Source organism: Stomoxys calcitrans, chromosome 2, assembly GCF_963082655.1.
Source record: "Stomoxys calcitrans chromosome 2, idStoCalc2.1, whole genome shotgun sequence".
In the NCBI taxonomy this organism is placed as follows: Eukaryota; Metazoa; Arthropoda; class Insecta; order Diptera; family Muscidae; genus Stomoxys; species Stomoxys calcitrans.
Genome location: NC_081553.1, coordinates 73,994,423 through 74,011,613, shown reverse-complemented (window position 1 = coordinate 74,011,613; position 17,191 = coordinate 73,994,423). Strand labels below are relative to the sequence as shown.

Sequence of the window (17,191 nt, the reverse complement as noted above, 5' to 3'; positions counted from 1 at the left end):
AGGTTATGGACCGATTTGAACCACACTTGGCACAGTTGTTGGATATCATAACAAAACACGTCCTGCAAAATTTAATTCTAATCGGATAAGAATTACGCACTCTAGAGGCTTAAGAAGTCAAGACCCAAGATCGGTTTATATGGCAGCTATATCAAAACATGAACCGATATGGCCCATTTACAATACCAACCGACCTACACTAATAAGAAGTATTTGTGCAAAATTTCAAGCGGCTAGCTTTACTCCTTCGGAAGTTAGCGTGCTTTCGACAGACAGACGGACGGACGGACAGACGGACAGACGGACGGACAGACGGACGGACGGACGGACGGACATGGCTAGATCGACATAAAATTTCGCGACGATCAAGTATATATATACTTTATGGGGTCTCAGACGAATATTTCGAGTAGTTACAAACAGAATGACGAAATTAGTATACCCCCCATCTTATGGTGGAGGGTATAAAAAATAAATATAAAGAATTTTATTTTCATGTTGGAATTTCAAAAAATGTTCTTCATATTCTTGCAAATTTCTACTTCTCCCTATTTTAATCCACTGTGCATTACTTTGCATAGATAAAGGAATCTTCAAGATTTGTTCGATTCATATATGCGGGTATGTTAAAATATCCCCATACGCATTAGTATTGGTATTTGTATTGCATTACATTTGTCTGAGATATTTTGTCTATTTCAAGTGTATCTTTATCTGTCACTTTAAAGTGCACTATAGATGTAGTACGATACTAAGTGAATATATAAACGCATCTACATATGAAAGTGTGAGGAAACGAATGTAAAAATGCTAACATTTGAAAACTTACACAGCGTAGGGCACTTGTATTAGGAAGATTTGGTTGGAAAATAGGTAAAAACGGGCCAGGTTCAGCTAAATGAAACAAAAATTTAGGGTTCTTGGGTTGTAGTTTGGGGATAGTTTGCATGAGGGTTGATTAATCTTTAAGAACAATGACGATGATCGAAGACTCATTATTCTGGACTTTTTATTATTAAGGGAACCCTTCAGAAGTATCCATCCATTTAAATCACCAAGATCTGATAGATTATTTCCAGAAATAGGTTGCCCAAAAAGTAATTGCGGATTTTTCATATAGTCGGCGTTGACAAATTATTTCACAGCTTGTGACTGTGTAATTGCCTTCTTTCTTCTGTCAGTTATCAGCTGTTACTTTTAGCTTACTTTAGAAAAAAAGTCTAAAAAAAGTATATTTGATTAAAGTTCATTCTAAGTTTTATTAAAAATGCATTTACTTTCTTTTAAAAAATCCGCAATTACTTTTTGGGCAACCCAATACAACCTGGCACCCCATCTGGTCGCTAAATACAGAGTGTCCAAGATTCACATATAATCCGAAGACCAACAGGAGGCAAGGTTAGCGTTCATATCCAAACTCGGTAAGGTAAGTTATGCGGTTCCAGAGTCCTATAGTTCTACAATTCTTAAGTCCTTTGTACTCAAAACCAAGGAGCTTACAGAGAATACCATAATAAAGAGAGATGGAAGTTGGGTGCATATGTTAAGGAAAGATTGGTAATGGCCCGACGTTATATTACTACTAAGGGGTAGAAATCCGAAAAAGCTAGGCAGAAAAGCCGACAGGGCCTTTGAGATATCACCTGATTCTGCTAGATTTAGAGGCTTTAGCATTAAGACTGACCTATGTCTGTTTACGATTAAAATAAAGGTGGACCAATTCGAGGCACCACTTTTCCTCTACAAAAATAATTCAATATGCGACCCACTGTGCATTAAAAAGTGATCTTGGATGGGAAACTGAACTGAAAGGGTCACCCAGGAATGTTCTGAGAAGGCTCACATACTTGTATGATGGACTCTATAGATGGGCTCGAAATTAAGCCTGAATTCAAGAAGATAACACTTTCTCAGAGCAGTGTAATAGGAACAATACAAGACGTAATACTAACTTACGCCTTGAAAAATATATTTTTCTGGCTTAGGAGGGGCCTACTAGGCACTGGAAATAATACTACAGCGGTCAAAAAAAGTATTCATCATTCAATGTTTTTTTTTTAATAAGTCTACAAAAGACAATTGGAATAAAAACATATTAAACTAATGATGCAGTAGTGCTTGTGTGATATATATGTACACAATTTCATTGTTTTTAAAGAAAAAAATAGTATTTATTGGAACAAAAAGGGCAATTTTACAGCTGAACACAAAAAATTAAACAAAAAAAGTATTCATCATTGCAAAAAAACAAAAAAATAAATAACATAATTTAAAAAAATTAATACTTTGTTATTCGACCACCGCGTCTTATAACTTCTTTTAAACGGTTTGACATCGATTGGACTAATTTAGCGGTTATATTTTGGTCTATATTAGTCCATTCCTCCATTATCACCTGTTGCATTTGACTCTTGCTCGAAAAATTGCGCGTTCTCAATTTGCGTTCGAGATGTTCCCAAAGATTTTCAATTGGGTTCAAGTCGGGACTTTGAGGAGGAGTTTTAATGACTTTGGGGCAGTTATACAGCATCCACATCTTGGTATTTAAAGCAGAATGTTTGGGGTCATTATCTTGATAATATTGAAAGTTATTACCAAGCCCAAGTTTTACAGCACTATCTTTTAAATTCCTCTTTAAAATGTCAATGTAATACTTATGATCCATTACTCCATTAATAATTTCAGGATTTCCCGCTCCTGAAGCCGCCATACACCCCCAAACCATTAAACCACCTCCACCATGTTTTACAGTAGCAACTGTGTTTCGTTCTTCAAGCTCTGTATTTGGTTTTCTGTACACTATGACCTTTCCATCGCACCCAAAAAGATTAAACTTGCTCTCGTCTGCAAAAATGACTGTTTTCCAAAATGATTCGGGCTGTTTTACATACATTTTTGCGAAGTTTAGCCTTTTCACTCGGTTTATTTTATTTATAAAGGGCTTCTTACGTGCAGTTCTTCCTCTGTAACTATGCCTTTTGAGTGTATTTTGAATTGTTTGTGTAGTAACTTCCTTCCCTAAATATTCCATAGTGTTTTTACGAAGAATGGTCGCATTTGTCTTCGGAGTTTTCTGAACTTGCCGCACTAGCCAACGCACATCTCCAACTGAAAGTGCTTTTGGTCGACCAGATCTTGGTTTATTGTCAACAGTTTTCGTTTCTGTCCACTTTCTGATGATGGATTGTATAGTAGATCGTGGTCTATTTAATATTTCACTGATAGTTTTTTGAGTTAAACCATTCCTGTGGTGTTTTATTATCAAAACTTTTACCTCATCAGAAACCTCGTTTTGCTTACGACCCATTTTGACAAAAACTAAATTTTCAATGAAATTAAATATTTGCTGTCAAGGGCAAAGCCTCCTTTACTAAATAAAACAGAAAAGGGGGATTCCCAAATAATATTTGAATTTGACTTTGATGATAGCACATCAATGATGAATACTTTTTTTGTTCTGTTTTTGGTGTTATTATATAAAATTGCATTTTTTGCGCTAATTAAATTTATTTTTTGAATTTATTTTAAAACATATTACGAAAAATAAACTATTGCATAAAACTGCATTATTTGTTTACTTAAAATTTTCTTCAATTGCCCAAAATAAGTGAATTTATTATCAATTTTGCTAATGATGAATACTTTTTTTGACCGCTGTAGATTTCCGACCCATAGCATAACAGATCAAGTTGTTATAAGGCAGCTACTGCGGTTAAGAGATTTATGGTGATAGGTAAGTTGTAAGAAGACAGGAGAAGGGATAACCGAGGCTTGAATGGAAAAGCTGGATAGATTGAAAAAACTTTCTGATTGGATACCTAAGATGGCACTTGAGGGCAAGTGCGGGGCGGTGGCGCTTGGGTTGGTAGTAGTTGTCATCGAGTAATTTATGCTATACGTATGAATCCAAGTTAGAGGTAGGAACGGATCTGGGCGTTTACATTGAGGACGCAGAGACTGAAATCTGTTTCCGGCGGGTCCTGAAGCCAGAATTAATCGGACGGTCACAAATTGCGTGAGGTGGTACAGTATTAACACGAGGACGTCGAGTGAAAATATTTTTTTGGACTGCTAGCTGGACATTAGGCCTACAAAAACTATGAGGGTAATGTCACGGACAGTGTTGAGGTGAAAGAAGGAGAGTAACACCCTTTCTGAAGATGGCGCCATCCGCCTCGTTTAAGTGCAGAGTCAAGTGGCGTGTAAATGCCATCTGGAAGTTCATGTTACACGGATGGATCAAAGCTAGAGGACAGAGTGGGCCTGGGGGTCTACATTGAGAACCTAAGATCTGTTTTAGACTGCCTGACCATAATAGGGTCCTGCAGGCGGAAATCTGGGCGATCACGGAATGCGTGAAGTGGTGTGGTGCTAACGCGAGGACGTTGAGTGTGAACATCTTTACGGACAGTAACCAGGGCATAAGGGCAATAACAACCAGAACGGTAAGATCACGAACAGTCTTGGAGTGTAAGAAGGAAATTAATGCCTTTTCTGAGGATTGCACGATCTGTTGTTGTTGTTGTAGTAGCAGTGTTTGGTACACTGAGGCGGCAGCCCTTGCCGATGAAGGAATTCATCGGGTCAATCCGGTACATACAACCGGCTGCCATGGGATCTGTATCGTTTGAGTGCCGAGCCATAGCGGAGTACCTGGGAATAAGAAAGCAGACGATTTGGCAGAGAAGGCCAGACAACTGCCGTCGCTAAACTTGGTAAACCCGAAGCCTTTCGGTTCGACGCAGTCCGAGATAAGGACAAGGACGACAAATGTGCATGTAACATTGTGAACAGCGAAACCATTGGTAGGACGCCAAAAATCCCATGAAGAGATCGAGATCGTGAGAAGACGAGGCTATAACTGAAAGGATGTAGGAAGGAGGTCAGTATAGCTTTCGATATCATAAGGGGATACATAGGACTACGAGCAAAATGCAAATGTTGCCCATGAACATTCCACTAAGGAACAGGGCCAAACTTCTCACATATCAATGCGTGCAGTCCGATTCAAGTTTAAGCTCAATGAAAAGGGGCCTCCTTTTTATAGCCGAGTCCGAACGGCGTGCCGCAGTGCGACACCTCTCTGGAGAGAACTTTTACGTGGCATAGTACCTCACAAATGTTGCCAGCATTAGGAGGGGAAAACCACCGCTGAAAAAAAAATTTGTTATGGTCTCGCCAGGACTCGAACCCAGGCGTTCAGCGTCATAGGCGGACATGCAACGATGGCCTCCCAGGACTACGAGCTCACTAATGCAAAATCGTTGCGGCAATTGATGTAGAGTATGTGGGGAAGATCATGAGATGTTGGAGCATTTCCGATGTCATTGCCCGGCTTTCGAGGCTAACAGATACCGGCACTTAGTTGGGGACACAATACCAAACATGAACCAACTTGGAGGCATAACAAGGACAAAAACTAAGGATTTTGTAAGTAGCACGGAATTGCAAACTTAGATTTTCTTTTTCGAGGTTACTTTTTTAAGTATTTAGAGCGCAACAACAAGCCGATTTCTGGCTCAGGTGTATATCCATAATGGCTTGGGGCGGAATAATATCCCCACCCTCTTTTCAACTTAACCTTACCTAAGTGCCGAATCATAGCACAGGTAGGGCGTATTGAGAGGGACGACTTCGCAGTAAGGTTCACAGTTGTGCCACCGGTGAAAATTTTCTCTAAAGGCAAAAATTCATCAAAATTTTCTTTTAAGACAAAATTTCTATGAAATTTTCTTTTAAGACAAATTTTTCTTTTAAAACAAAATTTCAACGGAGTTTTCTCATTTTGTTGTTGCATTAACCAGCCTAAGCCAATTTTTTTTTTCTTGCTTCTATTTCATAATAAAACAACAAAAACCCTTCAAAAAGTCTCAGTAATTATGCCGAATGAAGGGCAAAGCTATACAGACGTGCGTAGGGACCATAGGCGAAATGCAAAAGCGGAGTAAACCGAAGTCACCATTAGTTCCGTCCAAACGTTACAAACGGGAGGAAAACCTCATGATGGGCCGGGGTGGGAATAAGCAGGTGTTTTGCGAGTCCTTTAAGCGCACCCTTAATATGGCTTTTGGTCCAGCACGACTGCAGGCATCTTAAGGGTCCGCTTGAAGGACTCGCAGTACACCTCCTTATTCCCCACCTCGGCCCATCACGAGGAGAATAGCACCCGTTTTTAACGTCTGGACGACAATACAGATCCGCGACCTAGATTCTCTCTCCACCACCAAAGAGATAACTTATGCAGTGATCAAGGCAACGGGCACAACAGCCACAGTAGTGACTGTGCAGCTAACTGCACTTAATTCCAGAGAGCAGAGAAGGATCTTCGTCTCTCTACCTAGCCGGATCCTGATTGGAATTACGAATTGTCGACTGAAATGTCGGGAAGAGAGAAAACGCTGATTCAGTTGTTTTAGACCAGGACATCTACAGTGGGAATACAAGGGACTCAATAGAAAATAAATGAGGCTTTGCATTAAATGCGGCAAGAGTGGACACAGGATCCACGGGTACACTTCTCTGAATACACGCTCTGAAATGTTGTATATGATCAGACAACGGAAAAGGTCAGACGAATCACCTACCTGACGCAGGGAGATGTAAAGGAGGCACACAACAGGCATGCTAAGAATAATACAGGCTAACATGCACAGGAGTAAGGTCGTACATGATTTCCTATCCCAAATAGTCGGAGAACAACGTGCCGATATCGTAGTTATAAGCGAACCTATGGAAAAAGAAATCAAGGGTTCTGGCTTGAGAATCCCACGAATACAGCTGCTACCTGTATTCGAGACCGCAATGGCATGCCACCTATAAGCAGCGGAAATTAAAACCGATACACCTGGGACTTGGGCGCGTTGTTTAGCTGCTATCTCACCCCTCGTGACTGTGTCGACACATTCGAAGAGAAACTTGATGAGATGGAAGATATAATGCGAATATTACACGGCTATCACATAGTAGCTGGCAATTTCAACTCTCGAGCAAAAGAGCGGTAACGTACTCATCACATGCGAAAAGCATTTTCCCATCTTGACACTATAAAAAAATCCCGATGATAAAGCAACACAGTGGCAAAACATTGCCCACTCGAAATTCGTACCAAAAGCTTCTGGGAGGAAGCATGGTATTAAACGGAGTGTCGAAATCCTATTGAAGTCACGAACGCAGCAGAATGAGTTTAGCGAAGCAATAAACCCGCCTAAAACAACAAGGCAGCAGGAACCGATGGGTCGCTAATTGTACAATTGTAGACTAGAAGCGACACGCTAATGAAGCGTTTGCATTAACTCGTCTGCTCATTATGGCTAGATTGGAATCTCAATATAAAAGTCTTGCAAACAAGAAACAAGACTAAAGAGTATGTGGCAACTATAGTGAAGTAGGTCTTCTTCCCATCACCTACACAATACTATCAACCATACTAAGCAAAAATTCAAAATTGCCCACGAACATTCCATTAAGGAACAATGAACAAACTTCTCACATATCAATGAGTTGCCGTCCGATTCAAGTTAAAGCTCAATGATAAGTGATTTCCTTTTTATAGCCACGGTCAAACGGAGTACCGCAGAGCGACCAAAATGTCTATGATATTTCTCTCATGGCAAAATGTCTATGTAATTTTTAAGTGAAGTCAGAATTTCTGAAAATTTTCGTTAAAAATTAAATTGAATAAATTTTTTCAATGGCCGTGCATTGTGTAGTAATAAAAGATTTTTTTGTATATATGTGTCATACAGTTTTTTCTTTACAAATCTAACACAACATGTGGCTCAGTTTGTCATTTCGGAGATTTACTTTTCTTTCCCTGCTTATAAGAGAACGTTTTATCTCTGAGTTTTTTTTTCTTTCTTTTGTCTTCCAACAAAGAGGATGGTCTCTTGAACAGTAAGATTATGTTTGCAATTCAATTTGAATTTGCATGAATGCTACCGGTCTTATTGGAGAGTTGAACTGAAAGGACATTTTTTTCTTTAATATATTTATAAATATATGTAGGTATATAGTTTTTTGAATCCATTCATTGTATAGAATAGCTTGTATGCTTACTTCAAATGTATCTTTGTAGTAAATTCATAGTCGTATGTGGGTAGTGGGATGAAAAAATAATAATTGAAAACTTTTGAAAGTAGCTTAAGCTCTAGTTCTGAACAAATACGATAGTCTAATGGAATCGATTGACAAATTTAAGAAAAATTGTCAACGGAGATGGAATTGCTTCGAAACGAATGCACCAATCATATGCATCAATTTGTCTTAAATTAAAAAAGTAAATAAAATTTCGCGACGACTTTAAATCTGTCTTATGTAAGGTACAGGCAGACGTTTTCTTTGTAAAATGGCTGAAATGCATCAATGGATGAAATAATATGCTGGTGCAAAAGTTTAACCCACCACTGGTTCATAATTAGAAACTTAGCTCATCTCCATTTAACTTTTTTCTTAAAGAACCCAATTCCCGCAGAATCTCTTCAATTTCTTATAAGGAGTTATGCCCATTTCTACATATTGTTCTATGTGCTTATATCTGATTTTGACTTACCTTGGTTTAATTTTCATGACCTCACCCAGTGATGGATTTTTGCCATCCTCATCACCATCGCTGTCGGCCAAGACATGACCATACTGCAGTGTCCCCGTATAATCATTGACAATCTTCACTAAATCTTCGAAACGATCGTGTGGTATCGGTTTCTTCGTTGTCAGTAACGTCTGTCGCACATCAGCTGCATTGGGCTCCTGAAAACCAGTGGCCACCATTCCCGCACTTTGGCTACCCGCACTGCCTCCGGCCGCACTGCCAGGACGTGCCTGTGTTGTTTGAGGTGTTGAGGTTTCCTTAGAACCGGAATAATTACTGCAAATACATACAAAAGAAACCAACAAAATTTAGTTAAGGGTGAGGGTGGAATAAAAGGAGTGGATAGCAAGACATTCTTTCCACCCCAAAAGGAAACTAGCCAGAAAAATAGAAAAATGAACATTTATAGAACGCACCAAAAGAATGAGAGAATAATTTAGTGTGGTTTGTAAAGTTTTACCAACAAAAATTAAATTAGTTTCATTTGTTGAAATTATGCGAAATTCAATGCAAAATGAATGGAATGAACAAAATAAATGCATGCACACCGAAATTTAATTACCACGGCAAAGAGAAAGAAAAAAAATGAATAAAAGTGTTGGACTTGTACTAAACTAGGCTAAGACGAGAAATCAAAACTTTTACATTAAGTTCCAGGGTGTGATAGAGGGTGTTAAATTGGAATGATACCAAAAATGTAAATCCTCATAAAAAGTTTGAAGCCCAGAAAAATTTCTGAAAAAATCGCTTACTTATATAAAATCTTAAAAAAATTTGTTAGAAACAATATTGAATAAAAGATTTGATAAAAAAATAAAATTTTCTATAGAAGCAAAATTTAGAAAAAATTTTCTATAGAAAGAATATTTTGACAAAATTTTCTAGAGAAACAATATTTTGACAAAATTTTCTAGAGAAACAAAATTTTCTGCTGAAACAGAATTTTGACAAAATTCATTTGCTAAAAAAATTAACTTTTCTATAGAAGCAAAATTTTGAAAAATTTTTCTATAGAAAGAATATTATGACAAAATTTTCTAGAGAAACAATATTTTGACAAAATTTTCAAGAGAAACAAAATTTTCTGCTGAAACAAAATGTGGACCGTTTCCTTACTATTTGCATCATCTTTGAAGAAGTACGGCCCAATGGTGCCAACAGCCATTAAAACTGTGACTTCTTCTGGATACATTGGTAGCTCTTGCAATGCTTCTGGATAATCTTCACTCCAAACCTATTCTTAACTTAACCTAAAATAAACCTAACCTAACCTAAACCTAAACCTTAGCCTTAACCTTAAACATAACCTTAAACATAACCATAACCTTAAACTTAACCCCAACCCTAACCTTAACCTTAACCTACCCTTCACCTAAACCTAACCTAACCTTAAAATAACCTTAACTTGAACCTAAGCCTTACCTTAACCTTTACCTAACCTTAACCAAAACCTAAACGTTAACCTTAACCTAAACCTAAATCGAAACCTTAACCTAAAGCTAAAAATAAACCTAACCTTAACCTTAACCTAAACCTAAACCGTAATCTTAACCTTAACCTAAACCTTTACCTATACCTATACATATGCCAATACCTATACCTATACTTATACCTATACCTATACCTACACTTATACCTATACCTATACCGATACCTATACCTATACGTATACGTATACCTATACGTATACCCATACCTATACCTATACCTATACCTATACCTATACCTATACCTATACCTATACCTATACCTATACCTATACCTATACCTATACCTATACCTATACCTATACCTATACCTATACCTATACCTATACCTATACCTATACCTATACCTATACCTATACCTATACCTATACCTATACCTATACCTATACCTATACCTATACCTATACCTATACCTATACCTATACCTATACCTATACCTATACCTATACCTATACCTATACCTATACCTATACCTATACCTATACCTATACCTATACCTATACCTATACCTATACCTATACCTATACCTATACCTATACCTATACCTATACCTATACCTATACCTATACCTATACCTATACCTATACCTATACCTATACCTATACCTATACCTATACCTATACCTATACCTATACCTATACCTATACCTATACCTATACCTATACCTATACCTATACCTATACCTATACCTATACCTATACCTATACCTAGACCTATACCTATACCTATACCTATACCTATACCTATACCTATACCTATACCTATACCTATACCTATACCTATACTATACCTATACCTATACCTATACCTATACCTATACCTATACCTATACCTATACCTATACCTATACCTATACCTATACCTATACCTATACCTATACCTATACCTATACCTAAACTTAAACCTAAACCCAAACCCAAACCCAAACCTAAACCTAAACCTAAACCGTAATCTTAACCTTAACCTAAACCTTTACCTATACCTATACATATGCCAATACCTATACCTATACTTATACCTATACCTATACCTACACTTATACCTATACCGATACCTATACCTATACCTATACGTATACCTATACCTATACCTATACCTATACCTATACCTATACCTATACCTATACCTATACCTATACCTATACCTATACCTATACCTATACCTATACCTATACCTATACCTATACCTATACCTATACCTATACCTATACCTATACCTATACCTATACCTATACCTATACCTATACCTATACCTATACCTATACCTATACCTATACCTATACCTATACTATACCTATACTATACCTATACTATACCTATACCTATACCTATACCTATACCTATACCTATACCTATACCTATACCTATACCTATACCTATACCTATACCTATACCTATACCTATACCTATACCTATACCTATACCTATACCTATACCTATACCTATACCTATACCTATACCTATACCTATACCTATACCTATACCTATACCTATACCTATACCTATACCTATACCTATACCTATACCTATACCTATACCTATACCTATACCTATACCTATACCTATACCTATACCTATACCTATACCTATACCTATACCTATACCTATACCTATACCTATACCTATACCTAAACTTAAACCTAAACCCAAACCCAAACCTAAACCTAAACCTAAACCTTAACCTTAACCTTAACCTTAACCTTAACCTTAACCTTAACCTAAACCTAAACCTAAACCTAAACCTAAACCTAAACCTAAACCTAAACCTAAACCTAAACCTAAACCTATACCTAAACCTAAACCTAAACCTAAACCTAAACCTAAACCTAAACCTAAACCTAAACCTAAACCTAAACCTAAACCTAAACCTAAACCTAAACCTAAACCTAAACCTAAACCTAACCTTATTCATCCCTAATTTCTTACTCAATTAAATAAAACTCATACAGTTTCCAATTAAATCAAGCACGCAAAATGTAAATTGTTTTTTTTTTCTCAATTTCTTTGCAATTAAAATTTTGCAATAAAATTTCTAGAAATTTTCTATAACTTCGCCCCAAGCAACACCCTTTTCTCAGAGCGATGTGGAAAATGCAAAACTTTGCTGAAGTTCATTTTCCGCAAAATTGTGCATCTGCCACACTGATTACGTTGATTTGAATGATTTGCACAATACCTTTCATTGTGCCAACAACAACGACGAGAGCGAATAAGAGGAGAAACTTTTCATAACTTCTTCCATGTCTTCGTCCAAGCACCGCACATAAAAAGTTTTCTTTGTAGGCGTTTGCGTTGTCGGCGGTCTCTGCATTGCTGCCGTATTGAAGTCAAGCACCTACCCAGCTAACGAACCAACTAAGCGACGACCCAACAAACAGTGAATGAACGCAGTGCTGAAGTGCATCTATAAGTCTAATAATCCCAAGCTTAAGAAAACTTTTGCTATAGCTGTGAAGGTTTCGTTTTTCACTTGCTGCTCACCACAACCACTACTCCATCAAGCGTGGTGGTGGTGGCGGCGGGGGCGGCGCCACCTCGCACTCAATGACTCTGGCTTTTCCATGTCGAGGATGCAGGTGATATGCAACTACTTATCCTGGTGTAGATGTGGCGCTTCTGTGTATAGCGTGTTTTTCCACTTTTCTACGCCTTCAACTCGAGGTTTTTTAGTGAGAAAGTTGCTTGCACTTGAGCAGGAGCAGTAGCAGTAGTAGTAGCAGTAGCGTAAGCAAGGGCATTTTTGGAAATCCTTGCAATTTTATGGTTTCTTTTTACTTGTTTCTGTGGAATTGTTAGTTAATTGTTTAAACATTTGGTTTGAACTACTTTTGCTGCTGCAGCTCAGGACGACAGCTATGGCTAGGTTCCTTCCTTCGTTTCTGGTTCACATTATTCCCGCCTTCATCTGTTTGTGTTTCTCACCTGTCTGAGTTTTCTGATTGTTTTAAATGGGTCGGAGGGAGCTACATGTGTTGGAATATGGATTTGAAGGTTTCACCAACTCGGAACAAACTGTCTCTGGCAAATGTAATGGACACAGAAGTGAAGGAAACATTTAATAATCCACAAAAGCTGAGACTAAAATTAAGTTTTTGAAAAACCTTTTTGGATTTTTTGGATGGGTCCACGTTTTGATATAGCTGCCATATAAAGCGATCTGGGATCTTGACTTCTTGAACCGCTAGAGGGCCCAATTCTTATCCGATTTGGCCGAAATTTTGCATGAGGTGTTTTATTATGACTTCCAACAACTGTGCTGAGTATGGTGGAAACCGATCCATAACCTGATATAGCTGCCATATAAACCGATCTGGGGTCTTGACTTCTTGAGCCGCAATTCTGGTCCGATTTAACTGAAATTTTGAATGAAGTGTTTTATTATGACTTCCAACAACTGTATTAAGAATGGTTCAAATCGGTCCATAACCTGATATAGCTGCCATATAAACCGATCTGGGGTTTTGACTTCTTAAGCCACTCGTTTTTTTATTTTTCTCCTTAAAAAAACATCTGTTAACAGTAATAATTAAACTGCTATACACTGTAAAAGTGCATATGTTTTGTTTCAGTAGCTTTTACGAATTTGTATGCTGCAGTAAGCCACCTACTAATCCATTAATAGCTCAGCACTCTTGTCGGTTTTCTTTTGAAATTAACTTATTTGTAGTGAAAGCTAATTTTTTAATTTTTGTGAGTTTTTTCTTCCAAAAATACTTTGGATAAAAAGTGCGTGAAGGCAAAAACCTTGCAAAGCATTTTGGCTGTAAAATATGCAACTCAGGTGGAAATAACACCTAAACAAAAGCTTGCCGAAAATGTAAAAGAGAGACAACAAGTCGAAACTGTGTTACTATCGGAGATTATCGAAAAGGAGTAATGCTTTATTACTCCACTACTCCACACAACGGAAAAACTTTAGAAGATGAAGAAAAAACTTTTATAGAAAAAAAAAAGAAATAAAGAAAACTTTAGAATAATTTTCCACATAAATAAAGATTTGAAATATTTGTTCATTTAATTTTGACAACAAATTTTAAAAAAATCTAGTCTTTAGATAAGAATTTTGCAGTTCGGACTGTTTGATTAATTAAATTGAAATAATCTGATAAAACCAATTTTTTAGAATTTTTTTTTTAAATAAAAATTCTACAAAATTTCTAATAGGATCAAAATTTGACAAAATTTTCAATAGAATTCAAATTTTGGTGAAATTTTTCATAGAGAAAAAGTTTTTACAAATTTTCCACGGAAACAAAATTTTGAGAAAACAAGTAATGGCGAGCTAAGTTCGGTCGGGCCAAATCTTGGGAACCCACCACCATGGATTCTGCTAAAAATTTATACAAAATAAATTTAGTTAAAGGGCATAATTTTATTCTACATACCAAACTTCTCACAAGTCAGCAAAAATTAAAGCCACTAGCAACCAAACAAGGATAATGGGGAGACCGGTTTATATGGGAGCTATGTGACTTTATAGACTGATTTGGACCGTCTACACCAATCTACAGAGATGTTGGAAGTTACAACGGAATACTACATGCAAAATTTTCGCCGAATTTGACAAAAATTATGTTTTCCAGGGGCTAAAGAAGTCAAACTGGGAGATCGATTTATATGGGAGCTATATTAGGTTAAAGATCATTTTGGACCGTAATTAGCGCAGTTGTTGGAAGTCATAACACTATCTGCAAAATTTCAGCCAAATCGGGCCAGAGTTGTGGCTTCCAGAAGCTCAAGAAGTCAAATCGGCAGATCGGTTTGCATAGGAGCTATAACAGGTTATAGACTGATTTGGACCGTATTCGGCACAGTTGTGATAAGTCGTAACAGAACACCGCATGCAAAATTTTCGCCAAATTTCAAGAAGTCAAGTCGGCAGATCGCTTATATGGGAGCTATATAAGGTTATAGACAGATTTAAACCGTACTTAGCAAAGTTGTTGGAAGTCATAACAGTACACTACACGCAAAGTTTTAGCCAAATTTGACAAAAATTGCGGCTTCCAGGGGCTCAAGAAGTCAAACTTGGAGATCGGTTTATATGGGAGCAATATCGAAATCTGAACCGATGTAGCCCATTTGCAATCCCCAATGACCTACATTGATATAAAATATCTGTGCAAAATTTCACGTAGCTAGCTTTACGCGTTTGACTGCGATTTTGACCGACGGACGGACGGACATGGCAGAATGTCTAGACGATCATATACTTTATGGGGTCATACATCAATATTTCGAACCTCAAAACCCCCCAAAATTGGTTTATTTGACGATCATGACAATATGGGACTCAAATGGAAGGTATTCGAAAGCAGATTGCGGATATAGGCAAGAGGGAGGAACAGGCTTTGTAATTTGTTGATATCGGAAGGGGGCGGACCCTCCCCCGTTACCCCTAAAACACCGTCCAAAATCAAAAGTGGACCGATAATGACAATATGGGTATCAAACTAAAGGAATTGAAGAGTAGAATGCGAATATGGTTATAAAAATTGGGTCCAAATACCCAGGAAGTCGCTATAACCCCAAAACTCCTCCAAGCAGACAAATTGAACAATCATATCAATATGGGGCACAAATGAAAGGTATGCGGGAATAGATTACAAATCTAGCATACAAATTCTGATTGAAGTATAGGGGGTCACATCGCTTTACATTATTATATTTAATTTTTTCCACTAGACGAACGTAGAATAGCGTTCCAAGCGCCTGAACGAGGATCGTTCTGCACTCAATCTAAAAATTCTGACACCAAGTTTCGAGGTGTCTCCCACCACTTGGTCTTTCCATAGGGCTTTTGGTCTTCCCGGTTTGCGTGTACCACCAGGGGGTAACACCAACATCCCGAAAACGCCCCCAGTGGACATATTAACCTATTGGGTTGCCCAAAAAGTAATTGCGGATTTTTCATATAGTCCGCGTTGACAAATTTTTTCACAGCTTGTGACTCTGTAATTGCATTCTTTCTTCTGTCAGTTATCAGCTGTTACTTTTAGCTTGCTTTAGAAAAAAACGTGTAAAAAAGTATATTTGATTAAAGTTCATTCTAAGTTTTATTAAAAGTGCATTTATTTTCTTTTAAAAAATCCGCAATTACTTTTTGGGCAACCCAATATTATGACTATATGGGACTCGGTTTGGTTGTTGTTCCGCAGACTCAAAAATGACTAAACCGATTTTCTTTAAATTTTCACAGATTATGTGGGTGGGCCTGGAAGGAAACATAGGCAATATAATTTTTTGATATCAGATGGGGGGTGGACCATCCCCTATAACCCAAAAATACCACCCATAATCAAAAGTTGGTCAATAGGCACAATATGGGTATCAAATAAAAGGTACTAGAGACTAGAAAACGAATATCGTATTAAAATTTTGTGTCCAAATTCCCAGAGGCCTACCGCAACACCAAAACTCATCTAAAATAGACTCAAATAAAAAGTATTTAGCAGTAGATAACAAAGATGGCATATAAAATTAGGTCCATGTAATGGGAGGTCGTCCCACCCCAAATACCCGCCCATGGCTATATGGGACTCAAATGAAAGGTATTCGAGAGTAGATTGCGAATATGACATTAACATTTGCTTTCAGTTCTAGGTGGCGCTTTTTCTCCTAAAAATACGTCAAATAGGTTCATTGACCCTGTACGGTGAACCAATAGTCGCAGCATACCATTTCTCGCAGCATGCAGTATTTTTGCTCATATCAGTTTCATGCGTTCCTATGATATGCAACTACTGCCCACGGAATAACAATACAACAACAAATGACTGCTGTTTGCTATGCAGTATTTTTATTGCCTATACAAAAAATACTCATAGCAAAAATTAACTGTAACAAACTTAATTATGATGTTTCTGTTGTCTACTTTGTCTGCAGCATAAGACATTCTGCTGCCCTTTAGTTTTTTTAGTCGTCGCCTAGCTGTTTTTGAATAAAGAATTTTGTCTTTGAATTGAACTTGAAGTAGAGCCACAATCGTTTGTTTTATTTAATAATTTTGGAAAGGGTCTGCAAAAAAGCTTGTAGATTGGAACAGACCCATTATGACGATATGGGAATCAAATGAAAGGTATTTAAGAGTCGAAAACGAATCTGATATCCAATGTTGG

At 37.4% G+C, this 17,191-nt stretch overlaps 1 protein-coding gene across 1 annotated transcript in view; it reads right to left on the bottom strand.

Annotated features, from left to right (window-relative positions):
• The window catches only part of LOC106081324 (extracellular serine/threonine protein CG31145), a 295,459-nt gene that overhangs the window by 230,729 nt on the left and 47,539 nt on the right, over nt 1-17,191 (bottom strand). Inside the window, exon 3 of the mRNA XM_059361506.1 lies at nt 8,549-8,863. Within this exon, the coding sequence (XP_059217489.1) occupies nt 8,549-8,863 (315 nt within the window). The remainder of the gene's footprint in view (nt 1-8,548; nt 8,864-17,191) is intronic.